The sequence below is a fragment of the Hyaena hyaena genome, unplaced genomic scaffold (assembly GCF_003009895.1).
Source record: "Hyaena hyaena isolate Hyena2069 unplaced genomic scaffold, ASM300989v1 scaffold_176, whole genome shotgun sequence".
Taxonomy (NCBI): domain Eukaryota; kingdom Metazoa; phylum Chordata; class Mammalia; order Carnivora; family Hyaenidae; genus Hyaena; species Hyaena hyaena.
This window is the reverse complement of record NW_024080809.1, coordinates 2,375,741-2,391,912: the sequence shown is the minus strand read 5'-3', so window position 1 is coordinate 2,391,912 and position 16,172 is coordinate 2,375,741. Positions and strand designations below refer to the sequence as shown.

Here is a 16,172-nt window from a genome sequence, read left to right as displayed (position 1 = left end):
TGGAAGAGGCTTCAGGGCCCCTCCAGCCCAGCCACCTACCTAGGCTCAGCCACTTCCCAGCTGCTCTGGTTCTCTCTTACTTCATGTCAGATGCTCTGCTAATGCTGGGCAGGGTTCAGCCTTCTCCACTCACTCAGCAAGTACTGACTGAGCGCATGTGCAGGCCTGGGGCACATCAGTGAACCGGATGGACGAGGCTGCTTGCTCGGAAGAGGCCCACAATCCAGTGCTGGGATAGACCCAAACAACAGGAAACACAATCAATACACATTAACCACTAGAAGATATCAGGCAAATCTAAATTGGTGAATATTCTACAAAAACAACTCAACAGTGTGCTCTTGACAAATGTGGAAGTCATGAAAGATAAAGCCACGTTGGAAACGGTAGCGGGACCACGGAGACATGACCGTTAATTTGATGTGTGGTCCTGGACTGTATCCTGCAAAAAAAAAAAAAAGGACATTGGTGGAAGCGCTGGAGACATCCGAAGAAGGGCTCTGCTTAGGGAGTGGCAGTATGCCAGGTTCAATGCTCAGGTTCTAGCACTCCCAGTCTGTGGTTACCTGAGGCATGCATGTGACGGGAGGCTGAGCAGAGGGCAGACAGGAGCTCTCTGAACTAAGTTGTAACGTATTTGTATGTTACAACTGGATTCTTTCTGAATCCAGTCCAGAAAGAAGGGGTCAACATGTTCGAGTGGGAGGGCATGCAAGTCACACGTTCAAATGGAGAGGTTCCCTAGACCTACCTAGAAGGTGACATGTGAGCGAGACCCAGAGGCAGGTAAAGGGTTGACCAGAGGTGTGAATGAATAGGAGGCCAAAGTCAGCCTTTCCGGGCCTTCCACTCACTGGTCCCTCTTCTACCTGGACCAAGCCTGATAGCCCTCTGGATACCTAGAGCATCACTGGGTGCCCTTGGCCTTCTCTCCAGAGGGCCCTAGGAGTCTACAGCTGCAGGTGCCCTGGTAGCCGATGCCCCCTGGAGAGGGCAGTCAGAGTGCACAAGGGGGTGGGCCTGACAAGGGCCAGGCTCAGGAACAGGGGCACCTCTGCCTTCCTTGTTCTGGAACTGCCTTGGTCTCCTTTTCCTGCTAGCAAACTACTTCTGTTCCTACTCTGTGCTCTCCTGTACCCAAGCTTCTGAGCTTCTCTGAGCGCTGTCCAAATCTGCCCAGAACCTCGTGCGGTAGAGCTCAGAGAGTGGGGTCAGCATGATCGAGCAGACATGAGTCAGAGCTGCTACTCCACCTAATGACTAAGGCTACACGTCCCACCCAACCTCCTGGTTTCTAGCATTTTCAGAAGCACTGGCCATCATAACCCAAAATGCAAAAACAACCCACTCTGTGGACCTTAAGAGTCCGCAGTCCTGGGTTCTGAGGACCTCAGGCAAGTCTCTCCACTCCAGGTATCCACTTCACCACCCATAAACTGATATGGTTGGTTTAGTTAATCCCCAAAATTATTTCCAGAACTAACATTCCGTGATCGTTAAGTATCAAGTGAAATTGCACATGGTAATTGTAGCTTTGAAGTACCATGTGGGGTAGCAATGGTAGCAGTGATGACATCTATGGTTTCCTGCCCCAAATGAATCACCAGGGTTGCAAATGACAGTTGTTACTATTAATATAATAATACCTTATATTGCAGAGTGCTTTCCCATTTACAAAGCACTTTCATCCACATTATCTTGTGTGATGCTCATAAGATCCCAGTGAGAGTGGTGAGAAAGATGGTATTTCTGTCGCACAGATGAGAAAACCAAGTTCTGCAGCCATTCAACTAGAAGTGACGGCGCTAAGCCCTGACCAGTGGCCTGTGGATGCCTCTCCTTTCTGCTGTTCAGTGCTGACTTTGCTACCACAACGACCCACGCAATCACCTATGAATCTGTCTCTGTAGGCTTTGACTAGGTTTGATGAAGGCACTGTCACTACAAGGAAAACCAGGTGTCCACCCTGGAGGGGAAAGCATGCAAAGTGTGCCAAGAGCTGCCTTGGCTCCACCCATCTGGTGGGCTCTTGGAGAAACAGTCCTTACACAGAGGGTGGATGAGAGCATCCCACATTTGTTTCCCTGCCGCTTGAAATAGAACAGATGAGATATCACAGTTCACATGTTGATCTCACTGCAACATCAGATGTTTTCAACTCATTAAATAAAGGGAAATGGGAGCATGAAGAAGAAAGCCCCAATTACAATACTAATGTCCCATGCAAATGACAGGAAAGGGATGGTGGCCAAAGTCAAGGCGAGGAACAGCTCCCCTGGAAGGTTCAGATTTATGGTGTGCCTGTCCTATGTAGGACACCTTGGCCAACCTTCCTATCAGTAAGAGTACCTTCACCCTTCGCCATTTGGGTACTTATTTATAAAGGGCAAGAGACACTCTCAGGAGTAGAGGATGCACTCTGACCAGCCTCTACTGTCCCCTAACAAAACAGCCTGTCCTCCCATGGGCAGAGGTTGCCCAGGCATGCCCAGAGTGGGTGAGTGCTTTTGTATCATGTTAGAAAGGAAGGGCCAGGCGAGAGCTGCGTTCTCAAGCTTACTCTACAGGTACCTATGTCCATACTTGAGTGCCTCACCTTGCACAGGATACTGACTCCCCCTGACCTCAGCCTCCTCGGCTCCAAATGAAGGGTAAAAGCATTCATCTTACCTCTCTGTCACAGATCTGTCAAAGGACGAAGTGAGATCACACTTAAGAAGATACTTAAAACTTACAAGTTCCACACAGTGCTAGGAGACCACGGTGCAGCAAACTCCTGGGATCAAAACTGGCCTCCACTGCCCTCCCCCCAAGTTAGATGGGACACAAGAGCAAGTTCTGGCCAGAAGAGCATGGGCGCAGCCTCCAGCCCATGAAACCCTCTCACACATAATCCTCTTTTCTCCCATCCCCTCTGCTAGCCGAGGACCCACAGAAGGCCTCTGGGGACCTGGGAAGAGCAGAGCCACAGACGGAAGAAGCCTGGATCCTTCACTGGACTTCTAGAAACCTGCCCCATCAGGAACACCAGTGTTAGCTGTAACCCTTGTATTGTCTTAAGTTACTGAAGTCGGAGGCCTTTGAAATAGCAGTCAGGCTACCTGGACAAGCATAATGACCCAGGACAGTCCTTGCTCTGAAAATTCCCACAACAGGGTTATAAATTCAAGCAAACGGGGAAAGAAATCATAGTAGCAGGTGGTTAAGTTTCTTCATACTTCCTCAAACATTGATGGGATAAAAATGGGACCATATAAAAGATACGCCCCGGCTGATGGGCTCCACAGCCCTACAGTTCTCTGTTGTATCTGAGTTTAAGCTGTTTGAGGAACATTCAGTATAACACACTTGCCAAAACACAGCCGTGATCTACAGTTTGTTGTTGAGGCTTACTCCTGTTTCTCCAACACCTAGACCTTCACCTCTGACAATAAAGATGGTGTGGATCGACCACTAAGTAGTCAGACAGGTTAGGTTATCTGATCAGTGTCAAATGTCTTCATAACATGGGCAGACCACACTGGAAGAGGCCAGAGAAGGGACTAATAATCCAACAGGAAAATAAAAAAGCACAAAGGAATTGAAAGACAGTTCATAAACATAAAACAGAAAGAGCTCCTAAACATCTGAAGTGGGGGAAGGGGGTTGTTTCTACTCATGAGAAATAAATACAACACAAAATAAATGCATAATAGAAATGAGATTCATCTCACTCAGCAGACGGGCAAAAGTCAAACCATGTGTGACAAGACCCCGTGTGGCAGGGGATTTGGGGAGAAGGTGTTCTCTTGTACTACCTGGGGATGGGGACACTGGTCCCTCCCCCAAGGGAGGTCAATTTGGCAATATCTGTCACCATGTAAGCGGCAAATTCCTTTCAAATTCAGAAACCCACCCAAAAGATAACCCCATACATGTACAAAAAGACTTCCACACAAGATTATTCATTGTTTGAATCACAACAGATAGGAAACAGCCTAAATGTCCAACGGTACGAATCACACAAGTACATATAGGCTATTAAACAGATGAGAATCAGCCTCAAAGTTTACAACATCCCACTTTGGACCATGGTGGGGGAAGGAGGGCCAGGCAAGCACACGCCCACCGCCATTCTCCAGGTGTCCCAAAGCTCATGGGACCAAGCACTGGGAGGAAGCCTCATCATTCAGATGCTACAGAAACGACTCAATATCTGACAAGGTGTGAATCTCCATCCGTGCAGCTCCTGGCAGTTGTGCTTATTTTAAGCCTACAGAAAATTAGCTGTAATGCAAACAACACAGCAGCAGCTGTGTTTTCATCTTCTGGGCTATCCTGACGTCACCAACATCAAACACGAGCTCCAAAAAAGAGCTAATGACATTGTTCCCGGCAACACACCCCCAAAGGCCACACACCTTCCCACCAGCTGAAGGATTCCACAGCTGTCTTTGTTTGTAGGTGTGACCTCCTCTCTCTGCAGGGTAGCTCGTTAGCAACTCAGGGACAAAGCCAGCCATCTGAGACTTAGGGATGGTTCAACCATGAAAAGAAAAAATCTTTCTGGAGAGAAATCTAACAATACCTATTACAAATAAATACAAGCACACCCCTTGAAATCCCATACTCCAATGTGTAAAATAAAGGCACCAGTATGGAAGCCAACATAATACAAGGATATTTATCACAGCCCTGATGCAGTTGGGCAAAAAAAGAAAAAAAAAAAAAGAAACCAACCTAGAAGTCCATCAAAAAAGAATGGCTGAATCAATTATGGCACATGAGTATTTTGCAAATATTTTTGAAAAAGAGATCTCCATCTATGGACCTGGAGGAGCGACCACGATGTATTATTAAACAAGAGAAGCAAGTTGCAAGGAAAAAGAATATGATGAGATCCCCTTTTCATTATTCACACAGCCATAAAGCCCTATCCAATGCCCACAAGACCCTACACAAGCTTCCCTCCTCCAGTTCCTTCCTCCTCCCTCCATGACTTCATTTCCTACCTCTTTTCCCATCTCACACCCTGCTCCACGTAAAAGAGCATATTACTGGGCACAACTCTGCCACAGGGCCTTTGCACTTACCCTGTGCCTCAGATAGCTACTCCCAGAGATCTCATGACTTTCCCCTACATGTCCTTTAGGTCTCTGTACAAAATTCACCTTCTCAGTAAATTCTGCCCTGACCTTGATTAAAAATTACAAAATTACAAAATGGGGGATGGGTGGGAGTGTTTTCCTGCTTTTTCTTTCTCTACAGAACTTGCATTGGCTGACACTTTAGACACTTCACTATTAGATACTTCAACTGCTAGACTGTAAGCTCCATGAGAGCAGGGATTTTATCTCCTGTTCACTGTCGTATCTCCAATATGCAGCACAGTGCCTACATATTCTTGCCAAATCAACAGAAAACCCATTTGCACATCTCGCCATGTGCCTGGGGAAATGAGTGGCAGAGTCTATACTAGGCTCTTACCACTGGTGGCTGAAGCTAAAGGAGAGAAGTACTTGTAGCAGAAAGCTATCAAGGAAGAAATAAAGACTGCATTGTCTTCTCTGTTATTATTCCACAAGTTCCAGTGAATGTGTGCTTTGTGATCATTGTTAAAAAGGTGCTTAATAAAATAAAAGGCAAGATGGAAATCAGACTAAAATGAAGCCAACCAAAATTAAGAGAGCGGGAGCCTAGACCATGCCCAGCAACCACTAAACCCTCTCTTGTCTCCTCACTCTGAGGCCAGGTGCCCTCCTCCCAATATCACAGGCACGAGTGTGCGAAGACACACTGTTGCTCATAAAAGAAATCCTAGCGTACATTCTCACCCACATATAAAAGCATCCAGAACCTCCTTCCTACCAAGCTCTGCTGCTACTGGAAATGGGTAACAATGAGCAAGACCAAGGGCTGGCAGCAGTAAGGTCTGAAGAAGGCAAGGGGAGGGGCGCCTGGGTGGCTTAGTCGGTTAAGCGTCCGACTTTCGCTTGGGTCATGATCTCGCGGTTCGTGGGTTCGAGCCCCGCGTCGGGCTCTGTGCTGACTGCCAGCTCGGAGCCTGGAGCCTGTTTCAGTCTGTGACTCCCTCTCTCTCTGACCCTCCCCTGCTCACACTGTCTCTCTCTCTCTCCTAGAAATAAATAAAACATTAAAAAAAAAAAAAAAAAAAAGAAGGCAAGGGGAGAGGAACACAAAGGAAGGAGCCTTTGCTCTCCTCCTACTCACTTGGTGATCTTGAGCAAGGTCACTCGAACCTCTCTGAGCCACTGGTACCTCCCACGTAAAATCCAAAACAAAGTTACCGGTTTTGCCCCAGTGGGCTGGATGTGTGTGACAGTGCTTTGTCACACTGTACAAATATTTGTTAGGAGACACCACCGCTGTGATGCCACATGGGATAATGCCAAAAGCCTCCATACAGAGAGCCTAGGTTTTCCCAACTTTCCTTCCAGTTAGTTGCTCATGGTCTATGAGAAGCTATGAGTGCTGTACTTGACCTCTGGCCCAAGTCAAAGGTCCATTACGTCTAATAATTTATACATTCAGAGTCTAGGATCTCCTCTAGCCAGATGACCAGATCCCCAGCCAATAAGGACACTGTTCTCTCTTTCAGTCCTATGCTATGTCTCCCCTGCCTTTCTCTTGTCTTGCTGCACTGGCTTGGACCTAGGGTTCAATGTTGAACAAGAGAAGTGATCATGGGCTTTCCTGGCATGTTCTTAACTTTAAGGGAATGAATCTCATGTCTATTAAAAATAACATTTGCTATAGATTCTAGCTGCTATCCGTCATCAAATAAGAAAGTTCCCTTCTGTGGCAAGTTTGGGATATTTTCTCATGAAATGTCAACTGGATTATATTTAATGCTTTTTCTGCAAATACAAAGATCATCATATTTGTCCTCCACCCCCCCCCCCTTCATCTGTTTTAACAAAGGACAACTCAGCACTAGATACCCCACCCCAACGCTGACTTTCAAGGTCAAAGGCAACAAGTCCTGTGACCCTGGACATAATGATATCATCCTACCTCAGCAGCCAGAGTTGTCCAGATGGTCACCTCCATTCTTCAACCCTCTAACTTTCCAGGCTAATCTCCATCTCACTAATCCCTCAAATACCACTGGCCTTCACCTGTACAGAGGGGTCGTGAAGAGAAAGTCACTGCCAACCTATCTTCATGTCACGACAAATTATCCCAAGGCTATACTGTGGAATACAGGCTGATTCTACCATTTTCTCAAGATGATTTTGATGTAAATAGTTCATGATCCACCCCAGCGTATTCTAACACTCACATGAAACTATTCCAAAATGGAACAAATATATGTCTCCGGGATAGCGAGCTCCCCACTCCTGGGGGTATGTAAACAGAGGTGGGAATGCCCCCCATGATATTGTTACAGATATTTCCACTCAAGATAAAAAGTGGCCCAGGTCTCCTCGTCTGTAACATGAGGGTAACAGACCAGTTAAAAGGAAAAGGAGGAGGGGGAGAAGGCAGGCAGGGGTGGCCTAGAGGGTCGAGCAGCAAGTAGGATATACTGAGCATTTGCTAGCACTTTACACACATTTCTTCATTCAGTCCTCCCTAGACCGTCTCCATTATAGGATACATACAGAGGTCACTATGAAATACATACATACGCACACACCTTGTTCAAGGTAACAGAGCAGTACACCAAGGGCCCCTCAGCCTCCCTCCACGACCCCACTCTACTCCCTATAGGGCATGAATCTTCTTGTTGAACTGCCTAACACAGTGGCAACCACATAATGGGCACTTAATGATTCCTGCCCTCCAGGTGGAGATGACCGAAGGTGCCTTCCACCCAGCAAAGGCCATTTTCTCCCTTACAAAGCAAAGGGGAGACTGCATCCTGGCCCTTCCTGCACAGGAAGGTCTGACTGTGTGGCGTTTACGGCCGGCCCTTTCCACTTTTTCAAAACATATTCAGAAACATGATCTCATCTGAGCTTCACTGTTCTGAGCAGGAGGGACTTGACAGAGAGGGTCGCTGAGGCTCACATGTGAAGGTTCCACCGCAGGTCCCACGGCTGGACTAACAGGCTCAGATCCAGAGATACCAGTGACCATCATTATGTCCATCCCAACCAAAGCCTCTCAGATAAAAACACAGGACAATCTCACAAATTGCATTAAAAAGCAGAGCTACAATTAAACCTATGTTCAAATCCCAATTTGTAATGTTGATTAGTGTGTAATATGCACTCCATCGCTCTTCGGTGACATGAATGAGGAAGCAGTTAAGCCCATGATCTGGCCAATCGAGCACAAATAATGCCATTGCCTTAGGCTCAGACCATGTGACCTTTACAGCCTTGGTATATACATCTGTTCTCCTTGCATAATCTGGGAACCAAAATATCTATCAGTAGCTCACTCCCACCAGCCCCGGGATGAAAAAGCTCCTGCATTCAATCCCAACGCAGAAGGCAGCAAGCCCATGGAGGCTATAGTCCAGTTCCAATGGTCTGTTTACCATCAGAGATCATCACCATGGTGCCTCCCTGTCCCCCGGGTCCTGGTAAGCATCAAGGCCAATTTATGTGCTAATGATTCAACCAGAAACCATGTGGACCCCGAGGCAACCTCCTGGCTCTCAAGGACGTGGCCAAAGTCAAGCCGGTCAAGAGATGTAGCGAACTATTTGGACCAAGAGCCAGAGCAGATGGCACAGACCATGCTGACGTTCAGTTCCAGAAATCCTGATTCTGAGCAAGCGGTGTAATAGATGTGCACCCCTTGTGCCTCTGCTTACGAGGAGATCCCTGCCACCTAAGAAACTAACCTCAATTCTGCCCAAAACTGTACCATACTAAAGGGCACTGAAAATGAGGCCATCCCTTACACGTATCACCACCCCAGTTACTGGGAGGGGTCTTCTGAATTTACTCCAACTTACAGGGCACAAGAAATTTACCAATGATTGCCATCAAAACTGGAGGCCCACATCTCCCATCTCCCCCCGGGCACTGAGGCTGAGAGAGACGCCCTCATGGTGGTAACTGGAGATTCAGGCAACTCCTGCATCCATTGTAGACAAAAGTGCTCAGAGAAAAGGACAGAGATTCACTCCTGTAGCATATGGAGATCATAACATATTATAGGATCTCATGTATATGAAATGGCCAGCAGAGGCAAATTCCAGAGACCAAAAACAGGTCAGTGACTGCCAGGGCTGGGAAAAGGGGGGTGGGGAGCGACTGCTCAGTAGTAAGGAGCCTCTTTTGGGGAAATGACAATGTTCCTGAATTAGATAAGAGCGATGGATTCTCCATCAACTCAGTGAGTACACTAAAGACTGTTTTAATTTTTTTTAACGTTTATGTTTGAGAGAGAGAGTGTGTGTGTGTTTAAGCAGGGGAAGGACAGAGAGAGGGGGAGACATAGAATCCGAAGCAGGCTCCAGGCTCTGAGCTGTCAGCACAGAGCCCAACGGGGGGCTCGAACCTACGAACTATGAGATCATGACCTGAACTGAAGTCAGAAGCTTAACCCACTGAGCCACCCAGGCACCCCACTAAAGACTATTTTTAAAGGATAAACTTTATGGTGTAAGAGTGATATCTCAATAAAGTTTCTTTTTTTAAATTTTGTGGGTGGGGAGAGAGAATCTGAACCTACCAAATTAAGAGGTTCTTCCCCCCAACATCTTCCCATTTGCTACCCCTGCACTGATACAGGTCCCCATATCTTAAGCACTCCTGGCAGCCCTACAGTAATGGGACCAGCACACCACGCACTGCCCTGCAATCCGCCAGCCCTCAGCAGGCCCCTCCCGCCAAGTGACAGCCCCCATCCCCCTCTCACACACACTCAAGGGTTCTAAGCAACCAAGGCAGGCATGGGAACATTCTCAGAACATTCCCAGGAAACACCTCTGGGAATATTCATTCATCTGGTAGGGAAGCCCGCTGCTTTCAGAAAACCGAGCCCAGGATGAGGAAGGGCTGTGAAGCCAGAGAGACGGCCGCCTTCCTTCCCGGGAAGCCGGGGCTGGTAGGAAGGAAGCGGCGCGCCTGACAGTCCGCACCGTCGCCGCGTGCCTCCAAGCTGTGTCGGAGGAGGAGCACACTTTGGCGCTGCAAGCGTGACAGACTTCAGAGGGAAGCAAATCAGGCAGAAAAACTGCTAGAGGTTCCCTTAGCAAGACGGCGAAAAACAGGATTCCCACAGGCCCCCTGTTGCCCTCAGGGCCCCTCATACAGCTAAAAATAAACCTATGGCCAGGTGCTTCTGATGCCAGAGTTCTCAGGAGGCCCTACAGGGCCAGCCTCCCCTTCTCCTCCACCTCAGCATGCATTTCTACAGCACGGGGAGGGGAGTCCAGGACGGAGAGAAATAAGGCTGGGACAGACTTCCTTCCGATGTCCCAATTCAAGGATGTGCACTGGGACGTGAGAAACAAACACGTGGGCAGGTGCTACGCCCCTTCGGGAGAACACGGTCAGGGCGTCTATTTAGTAGGGGTGAGGGTACAGATCCATTCAGTAAGGGGACACCCCATGCTCAGCCCCTGGGATCCTGGTGGGCGTTTAGAGGAATCAAAAGTGTGCAGGCAGGGGGCGCCTAGGTGGCTCAGTTGGTTAAGTGTCCGACTTCGGCTCAGGTCATGATCTCCTAGCTCTCGTGGGTTCGAGCCCCGCATCGGGCTCTGTGCTGACAGCTCAGAGCCTGGAGCCTGCTTCCGATTCTGTGTCTCCCTCTCTCTCTGCCCCTCCCCCACTCATGCTGTCTCCCTCTCCCCCAAAAATAAACACTAAAAAAAAATTTTTTTTTTAAATGTGTAAGCAGGGAGACGGCTGGGGCAGTACATCAGCCTGAGCTCACACCAACTCCCTCCTGTTACACGGCAGGAAGTGTCACCTCTGGCTCCTTCCACAGACCGCCAGCCCCATCCCAGGACTGCCCAAAACTCATGCAGAACCGTAGTTTCTCAGCGAGAGAGAGCAGCCTCAGGAGCAAGGTGGCTGGGTGATCATGAGTGCAGACCGTGGGTGGGCTGCTTGCGATGCCATCCCTGCCCTACCACGTAGCAGGGGGACCTGGACACATTACCGACCCTCAGCCCTCCGCCTCTAGACTGAGAATAATAACGTTTCCTAGCTCACAGGGTTTATCGGAAGCTCCTACAATAGTGCCTGACACAGAAAGGCATAGCGTAAATGCGGGACACTACTGGGGAGCCACTCACAATGCCTCCAGGGAAACCCCTGGCACCGGGGGAAGGGCAGCTCCCCCGGGCTAGGGCTGCCCCACATGCGGCAGGACGCAGACTCTCCCGGGGCCCCGGAAGCAAAGGCTGGCACTGCATTTCCAGCCAGGTGACAGTCAACATGGATGAGCAGTGAGGACAGGGTTCGAACCAACAGTCGTGTGACCCTAAGCCTGTACCTTTAACCACCTGCACCAGCCTCCTGTGAAGCCCAAGGCAGGTGCACACGCACGTGCGCGTGCGCGCGCACACACACACGCACACACAGCCTTTCTCCTCAAGGACAGTGGGCAACAAGGAAATGAGGACTAAAAAAATAAAGCAAAATAAAGCAATCAGCAGGAATGGCATTTATTAGTGTTTAAGTTACCAAATTCTCCTTGTCAGGCCACAGAATAGAAGCCAGGCTGTCATTTCCTTCCTAAAGATGAGCAGACAGCTCTCATCAGAAAAGCCAATACTTTTCTCTGAGGGCCTTGGGGGTCACTGGAAACCCCAGGTCCCGGCCTCACGGCCCCGCCCTCCCCCAACCCCTCCCTTTCACAGGGAGCTTGGGGTACCTATCACGCGGCACTGTGGCCCACTGTGGCTCTGGGAGATCTCAAGGCCTGACCCTGTCTGGGGTGGGGCTCCAAGAACACAGTGGCCCATAAAACAGCCTCGAGGCTGAGCACCAGGAACAGCCATAAAAACCCACAGTTGTAACAGAAGACACCCCAGTGGCCAGAGAGCCAAGAAGCCAGCTGCTGGGCTCCCTGTGAACCACAGGGCGACGTTCCCTCCCCAGCACCCCACCCAGCTGCAGCACAGACACACAGGACCGTAAGGTCCGCACAAGCCACCTGGCAGAAGAGGCACTTCGCTGAGTGCCCAGGAGCTGCCGGGGACTGCACTGGATGCCCTCCCCGAAGGAGGTCAAGTAGATAATGCAGGGAAGAGCTGGCACCCCGCCTGCAGACAAGGACTCCCTAAATAGTACCCTTCGTCTCTCTTAAGACTACAAGAGCCCAGCAAGTTGGGCATGATTCCCAGCCTTCAGACGCAGAAACTGAGGCTCTGAGAAGTTGCACAACTAGGAAGTGACCACACTGGGTCCGAGCCAGGTCTGTCTCCAAACACGGGTTCTGCCCACCTCCCTTTCTCAGCTGCTCCTGGACAGACTGGGAGACAGGCTGCCAGAGATGCCAGAGGAGGCCTGATGGTCCTCTGCTAAGTGGCCTCCAGACCCCGGGCACGTGGGCTTCTGGCACCCCTGCCCCCGTATCTGCTGGGACAGGCCCCAGCGGTGTCTCAGGGAGCAAGCCCGAGCAGCCCCCATGCCAGCCACGACTGGAGGCAGGGGTTCCGTCTCCCACTGCCCCTTCTGGGAGGCTTTGCAGGACGCAGGCCCTCGGGCTGCCGACACAAGCTAACAATGACAGGACTAGCTCACCTCTAGTAGGTGCTTCCTGAGTGCCACGTACTTTACCAGGTTAGGTCCCTGCATGGTCGCAGACGCTCCATAAGGGAGGTGCCCATTTTATAGAAAACTGAGGTTTATGGTGGCTACAACTCGTCCAAAGTCATGCAGCTACCAGATGGCACAGCGGGGACTGAATCTTCCATCCTCACCACGCCACCTCGCCTCTCGGGGGTCACGTCCACAGAAGTGTCCACGTGGCCACCATATTCCCCAACACACTAATGGCTGGAGACTCTCCTCAGGCTCCACCTTCCACTTTCCCTCAAATCTCCTGGCCTTCCTTGACCCTCTGTGCCTCAAGCCCTTTGCAGGTAAGGCTGCTGAAAAGGCCAGGTTGGTCCTAAGTTTAGGGTCACCCAGCCCTGCCCTGCATCCCACTCCCGACTGGAAGGAGGGATGGGTCAGTCAGGTACAAGCGCCTCCTCCAGAGAAACACCCAAATCCCAAAGGTCTTTAAAACAGCATCCCAACCTGAATCAATAGAGACATGCTTGCCCCTGGCGGTCCCTTCTTCCTAAGCCCCAAGGGATGCTCAGCAGGCAGTATGGCCCCATCACTAGTTCACCCTTGGTGACAAGGAACTCCCTTCCTGAAGCAGGCAGAGCCATCAGGGATTCACCACGTTTGGCCAACACACCCTTGGAAAGCGCCATCTTGGTTGTCCAGTGCCAGCTTGGGCACCTGGACCACGGGGAAGACCCCACGAGACCTCTAGGGAAGCCGACCTTCCAGAGATCCTCATCCCCACCTTGGCAGTGGCCTCGTCCCGTTCTCCCTCCCTGTGACTGTGTGCCTACAGTGACTCACCCTGGCCGGGCCCAGGGTTCTGACTCAGCTAGGCGGATGGGGCAGGAGGGACGTGTGCCGTGACGGACCTGGGATGAGAAGAAGAGCTGCCAGCTAGGGAAGCAACGGAAGCGAGTGGGATGTGCGAGGCTGAGGAAACCACCTCGTGTCACCTGAGGGGGAAATCAGGAGCAGTCACAGAGGATGAAGGGTCGTACTGCAGAGTCAAGCTGGCTAAGCGAAGGATAGCCTTCCCTGCGGCACCCTTGCTGAACGTGCTTGTGGACTCCCCCACCCTCAATGCCCCTTAAGAACATCATTTGTGGACACACTGGTTGGCAGAAGCATGGCCCCACAACGTCCACATCCTAATGCCCAGGACCCGTGAGAGTGTCTTATGTGACAAAAGGGGCCCTGCAGGTATCATTAAGTGATAGATTTTGAGATGGGGCAAGTGTCCTGGCTTATCCTAGATGTGAACACAAGGGTCCGGAGAAGAGGGAGGCAGAGGGAGATCTGACTGCAGATGAGAACGCAGGAGATGAGGTGCTGGGAACAGAGACCACAGCGATGGGCTCTGAAGATGGGGCACAGGCCACAAGACAAGGCCACTGGATGCTACAAAAGGCAAGGGAAGGAGTGCCCTTGCTCAGAGCTTCCAGAAGGAACCAGCACAGGGGATGCCGTGACATTACCCCCGTGAAACCAATTACAGACTTCCAGCCTCCAGAATAATCGCTGGAGATTATATATCTTATTATATCGCTGTGGGAGAATAATCACTGGTGTCCTGAGCTGCTAAGTTTGTGGTAATCTATCACTGTGGCGATCGGAAACAGAAAGACACATCACTCCATCTGAGAAGTCAGGATGCACTCTCCATGCTCAGGCCGTGCTGGCCACCAGAGACTAAGAGATGAGCAAAACAGATGTACCCTTGGCCTCCTAGAGCTGCTAGTTACTGTCTCCTCCTCCTCCATCTTTCCTCCTGGGGCCCCAGGGCCTGGGGCACACTGCCATTGCTTCTCAAAGTCTCTCCATCCTTTCCCCTTCCAGTCCATTGCCTCCAAGCAGCTTTACTGGGGACCCAAAGGCTCCACAGCAGTGGGCACTCAGCACACTCTTCACCGACCCAGGCCTGGTTAATACCTCCTTTCCTTCGGGCCTTCCTTCTGCAGAGAAGCCTTCCGTGAGCCCTGCCTTCTTCCACGGCCTGGACTCCCGTGTATGCACATGCATGTGTGCACGTGTGGGGGGGGGGGGGGCAACGATCTGTCTTCCGATTCATCTGCACTCTCACCAGAGCAGACTCCACAAACACTAGCCTACCCAGCTCCCGTCGGCAAGTGACCTCAGGTGTCCATCTGGACTAGGTCCCTGAAATTTGGCAGACACAACGTTTAAAGAGACCATGAAGGTCTTTGAATAAGCAAAAAAAAATTTTAAAAGAAAAAAAAGACAGGTGATTGGCACAGTCAGGCCTGAGTCAGAAACAGGAGGAAGTCTGGGCTCAAGTGTCAGCAACACAGAAGGGGATTAAAGCCCCAAACAGATTCCAAAGCCTTCCAAGGATGAATCTTGCCATGACCTTTAGACTGTGATCAAAACCCTTCCAAGGCAGAGGCTACAGGTAAAAGATCCCGAAGAGAGAGGAATCATTCAGGAAAAGCAGAAATGAGGTGGCCGTCACCATCATCTCCAAGTAGTCCGACTGCCACCCAGTCCCACCTTCGGGCTCCACCCCAGCCTCCTGGCCCTGGGGGCATGCTGCCCCAATTCTGCATGGCCACCTCTCCCCTCCGGCAGGCCTCAGCTCAGTGAGCACCTCCTCAGAAAGACCTTCTCTGTCACCCACTGAGGGGGCACCTCAAACACCCTCAACCCCACTGCCCTCTTCTGTTTTCTCTACTGTGCCCTGGAAATGATCTCATTTATTGACTGTTGATTACCTGCCTCGCCCCCCACTGCTGTTCCCCACCTACCCAGCCCTTTTCCTTGCCGTTCTCCTTGGGCTTCAAACAGTGCCTGGCATCTGGGGGTGCTGGAGAATGCAGAATGAACCCTCACTGTGCATATCAAAGAGACCTGGGGTACAAAAGCCCAGACCTCACAAAGCCCCAGCTTGGAGGCTCCCAGAAAGAGCCCACCCGCAGAGCGAGAGTCTCTCTCACTCGCCCAGAATCTCTTTCTTCCCTGGCCAGCAGGCCAGCAGCCCCATCCGCTTCAAGACGGAAAGGATGGGAATGGAGAATCCTTCAGGTCAGGCACGGCAGATCCCTGTCCAAAACAACCCACTGGCTAAGTGAAAAAAGCCAGACACAAACGGCCACACATTTTCTGATTCCATGTATATGAAATGTCCAGATTAGACACACCCACAGAGCTACAAAGCAGATGATGTAGAGGGAGGAGGGGATGGGGGAGTGCCTGTTGAATGGGTACAGGGCTTCCTTTTAGGGTGATGAAAATGTTCTGGAATCAAATAGTGGTGACCGTTGCACAACTTTGTAAATATACTAAAAACTTCTGAATTGCACACCCTAGAAGGCTACATTTTATCTCAATTAAAAAAGAGAAGACCCATTGAATAATGTAACAGAGTGGTTGCAGGTTCTGGAGTCAGACTACCCAGCCTCAATTGCTGGCTTAAGCCATGGGCTGTGTGAACTCAAATTCCTTGTTCTCTGAATATTGGTTTCC

General features: G+C 50.5%; 1 protein-coding gene across 2 annotated transcripts in view; it reads right to left on the bottom strand.

Annotated features, from left to right (window-relative positions):
• The window catches only part of LOC120237306 (calcium-activated potassium channel subunit alpha-1), a 549,540-nt gene that overhangs the window by 505,791 nt on the left and 27,577 nt on the right, over nucleotides 1–16,172 (bottom strand). Inside the window, exon 2 of one of the 2 annotated variants that reach the window (XM_039240527.1) lies at nucleotides 335–442. The exons of the other annotated variant lie outside the window; for it this stretch is intronic. Within the exon in view, the coding sequence (XP_039096458.1) occupies nucleotides 413–442 (30 nt within the window). The 3' untranslated portion in view covers nucleotides 335–412. Of the gene's footprint in view, nucleotides 1–334; nucleotides 443–16,172 lie in introns of those variants that run through there. 2 annotated transcript variants of the gene reach the window in all.